The sequence below is a fragment of the Myotis brandtii genome, unplaced genomic scaffold, assembly GCF_000412655.1.
Source record: "Myotis brandtii unplaced genomic scaffold, ASM41265v1 scaffold1270, whole genome shotgun sequence".
NCBI classification, from domain to species: Eukaryota; Metazoa; Chordata; class Mammalia; order Chiroptera; family Vespertilionidae; genus Myotis; species Myotis brandtii.
In genome coordinates, this window is record NW_005354465.1 from 71,718 (window position 1) to 75,971 (window position 4,254).

General features: G+C 58.0%; 1 protein-coding gene across 1 annotated transcript in view; it reads left to right on the forward strand.

Moving 5' to 3' along the window:
- The first annotated feature begins 158 nt into the window (after positions 1 to 158).
- The window catches only part of ARID3C (AT rich interactive domain 3C (BRIGHT-like)), a 15,865-nt gene continuing 11,769 nt past the window's right edge, over positions 159 to 4,254 (forward strand). Inside the window, exons 1-3 of the mRNA XM_014534259.1 lie at positions 159 to 492; positions 2,300 to 2,372; positions 4,074 to 4,246. Of these exons, the coding sequence (XP_014389745.1) occupies positions 181 to 492; positions 2,300 to 2,372; positions 4,074 to 4,246 (558 nt within the window). The 5' untranslated portion in view covers positions 159 to 180. The remainder of the gene's footprint in view (positions 493 to 2,299; positions 2,373 to 4,073; positions 4,247 to 4,254) is intronic.

Sequence of the window (4,254 nt, forward strand, 5' to 3'; positions counted from 1 at the left end):
TTTTCCTTTTTGGCCTCCCTGCACTTCCCTGAACCCATGACCATCTCCCCTTGTGTTGGAGGTTGCAGGGGCAGCAGGGCCCAGCAACCATAATGCCCTCTCCCACAGGCGGCCCTTTCTTCTGGGCCCCGCCTGGTGCCAGCTCCCCCACCGGTGGGGGGACTGCGCCTGGAAGCTGTGATGGAAGCCCTGCAGAGGCAGCAGGCAGCCAGACTGGCCCAGGGGATGAGACCATTGGCCCCTCCACGCCCACCACCACCACAGCCTCCCTTGCCTGGCCCTGGGATTCTGCAGGCCCTTGAGAGGGCCTCAGGGAAGGTTGCGGCTGAGAAAGAGGAGGATGCCGGAGAGGATGAGGAGGGGGAGGAAGCTGGAGCTGAGAAAGAGGCAGCTGAAGAGAGTCGTCCAGAAACCCGGGGGCCCAGCTCACCTTCCAGCCAGCCCCCTGGACCTCATCCCCATGAGTGGACCTACGAGGAACAGTTCAAGCAGGTAGGAGCCCCTCACTGTCAGGCCCTCTTCTTCCTCCTTTCTGAGCCAAAGCAGAGCCTGGTCATTAGTAGCTTACCCACCCCTGCTGCCCTCTGCCCTCTACAGGATGGAAAGACAGAGACCGAGACCTGGAGAGAGACAGTGGAAAGATTGAAGGATAGTGACAGGAAGGGGGAGATAGGCACCCAGAGACTCAGACACATGGAAAGAAGTGCATAGGCAAATATTAAGAGGTGCAGGAGACACCCAGAAACATGGAGGCCGACAGATTGGAGGCTTTTGGTGAGGTTAGAAGGGAAAGTGGGAGGGATGTAGGAGCCCTTAAGAATTCTTCTGAGGGTGGGGAATCTGGGGACTAGGCATTCTAAAGTCAGCAGCATCCTACCCTAACTTCTCACACACCAAGTCACAAGGTCATATTGGGCTGCATGCTTCTGTCTTTAGAAGTAGAATGGAGGTTGCCACTCTTTTGCTATCCCCCTCATCTCTTCCCTGTCACATTCCCCCCATCCAAATCCTCTCACTGCCTGAGTTCTGTGGGTGACAGTTTCCAGCCTGTGATGGCCACTACAGGTGCAGAATGGCCAACGGGCCACCATGCAGCTGGGAAGGACAAGATCTTATTCACAGGGCCATATTTGAGTGAACCCATCTGGATGTTATTCTAAGGCACTACTCCAGGCTGTCACTATGAAGGTATTTGGCAGGGCTGTGACTCTAGGTGTGCTATTCTGGTGGTGTTACCTGTAGGGCAAGCACGTCAAACTCAAGGCCAGTGGGCCGCACGCCTCGTTTATTTAAACAGTGTAGGGTATTAGTCTTGAGTATTTTCCAGAAATGTTCATCTGTGGTGAGTAGTCTGCGGCATTAGTGTATAAAGGAGTGTTGCTCAGGACTGTGTTACTCTGGAGATATGGCTCTAGCGACTGCTTCTCCTGGGTATAAATCCGGGGGTTATTGCTTGGAGAGTGTGTATGTTATTTGTGGGCATCCATCTAAGGGCTCAGTTCTTGTGGGAGCATAGATCTAAAGGTGAATCGCCGAGGTTTGTGACTAATGGGGGTTTTTACTGAGTTCTTATTGGGGGATGGAGTGTTACCTAGAGGTGTTACTCAGGGACTCTTACTCTGGGGTAAATGACTATTACTCTAGGGATTGCTCCTCCTGGGTGGTATTTGGGAAGTGATATTGGAGGTGGGGCTCTGGGTGGCTGGGAATGTGTGGGATGACCCCCTGGGCCTTTCAAGTCCTGACCCCACCGGTCCTGGGTGGTGCAGGGCCATTGCCTCTGTGGCAGCTTCTGCAGTGGGAAGGTCACTGTCCCTGGAAGGAGATCAGACTAGATGGTGGGGCCCCTGGTTTCAATCCAGGAGCTTCTGAGCATCCATCCTGCCTGAGGGATGGGTTAGAGTCATTATCCCCAACCCTGGCAGAGATGTGAAAGGCAAGAAGCCCTTGCAGGAATGACCAAGAGTGAATGAGGGCCTCAGATATATCTGTCAGTTTCCTCAGTGTGGAACACAGCTCCAGTGTGACTCCCTCCCTGCACTCTGCACTCCCGGGAGGAAGCCGGGCCTCCACAGCTTCCTCTCTTCCCCTACTCCCCAGGTGGGTGTTTGACCTGCCCAGGGCACTCACTGTAGAGGGCCTCTGCCTCCAGGGAGAGAGAGCCCAATGTCTGGGAGTTCACATTTCAGATCCTACTTACCCCTTCAGCTGGGGACCCTTATTCAGGGTACAACCTGGGTTGGCGTCCCAGGGGGAGGGAGGTTAGCGGAGCTGGAAAATGACCTCAGTCCTTCCCCAGCTGTACGAGCTCGATGCAGACCCCAAGAGGAAGGAATTTCTGGATGACCTGTTTAGCTTCATGCAGAAGAGGGGTGAGTGTGGTGACGTAAGGGAAAGACCTCCATTTGCCAGGTTTGAGGATGGGAGAGCTCAGGGTTTAGCCCCCAGTCTGGGTCCTCTCTGCAGAGGCCTGAGCTGGGCAGCACCTATCCTTTGGGCCCTCAATAGCGTCTTTAACCTCTGACCCTGCCCTCCTCCTCCACCCAGCAATTAATTAGTGGCCAGCCCACTGGCAGGTTAATGAGTGTGGGATCAATTGGGAAGGTGGGAAGGGGAACTGGTGGGGGGCTGGCCTGATTGGAGGGGGGCTTCCCAGGACTAGGGGGCTGGGAACGCCTTGGTCCTCTTTTGCTGACCCTTCTTCCAGCCTCGTCTCTCCCCAGTTTTCCCTTGCTTCGGGCAGGGGACACCCAGGGTGCTCTGCAGCAGAAAGGACTGGGATTAGACTGAAGGAAGGACTTCTCAAGGGGTAGGCTGAGAGCTGTGTGAGTTGGGGCAGTGGAGGAGGAGGACTCAGGGTGGGTGGCAGTCCATCACTGAGGCTTCTCCCCAGATTCATGGGTCCAAAGACTGACTCATTATCTCTCTCTACAAAGCTAATTAACTCACTCCGAGCGTGGCCTGATAAGCTGCTAATTAACTGGCTGCACTGAGCCCCCCTCCCCAGTGCAGAAGCTGGCCAAAGTCCCTCAGGCCCCCACCCCAGGCCCAGCACCCCCGGCGGATTCATTCCTAAGGAGGGACCCTCACTGGGGCCCAGATCCTTTTGCTCCCCAGGGGGACCTAGTCTCTGTGGTCCCAGTGTACCCTCCCTGCCCCTTCCTTGAGGTCTCCCCTCCACTGGGGGGTTGGGGTAGGGTGGTTAGAACAGACCCTATCACTCCCCCCACCAGGCCCAGAGCTGTGCCTCCCTCAAGTCTCCCCTCCCTCGAGTCCTGCCTCCCTCCGCTCCCTCTGCAGGGGGAGGGGGTCTCCCGGGGCCGATAATTTCCCCCCATTAATCAGGCCGCAGCTAATTGTTCGGGTCCAAAGGCGGCAGCGGAAGGGGACGGGATCGGTAAGGAATTAACTGGGGCCCATCGCTCAGCGCAGACAGGCCCCTTTGTCAGGACTGGCCGGCGGGGGCGGCGCGGGCTGCGGAGTTGGCGAGCCGAGGCTGGGCCGCTTCCCCCACCCACCACCCTTCGGCGTCACCCCCGGCCGCTGCTTCGGGGCGTCGGGCTGCTCAGCACTGTCAGGAAGTCCTTCTTACGGTCTGTCTACTCCAGGGGCCGTAGATTTGGGCACCAAATCTAGCCTCCCTAGAGTTACGAATGTTATTGTATTTTTAAACAGTGTAAAGACCTGAAAGACCATGCTTCCAGGCGTGTGAAATTCGAACCGCAGCGCCCGCCAATGACGTTTCATTGGGACACGGCTGCACGGCTGCTTTCAGCCACAGTGCGGGGCGGGGTGGTTCTGGAGAGACCGTTTGGCCCACGAAGCCTGAGCGTTTCACATCGGCCCTTGACAGAAGTTTGCCCAGCCCTGGGCTCGCTCCTGCTCCTCCCGGAGCTCCAGGGGCTCTGCCTGGAACACCGCCTCCCTCCCACCTCTCCCTCCCTCCTCCTTCCCTGTCTCGATGTCCCGCCCTGTACCCCGACCTCGCCCCGGCAGCCTCCTCCTTCCCTCCCCCTGGATGCCCGTAGGCAGGGTCCTATCTTCGTGGCCTGACTCTGCTCGCCCCCCACCAGGGACGCCGGTGAACCGCGTGCCCATCATGGCGAAGCAGGTGCTGGACCTGTACGCGCTGTTCCGCCTGGTGACGGCCAAGGGCGGCCTGGTGGAAGTCATCAACCGCAAGGTGTGGCGGGAGGTCACGCGCGGCCTCAGCCTGCCCACCACCATCACCTCGGCCGCCTGCCCTCTCCCCAC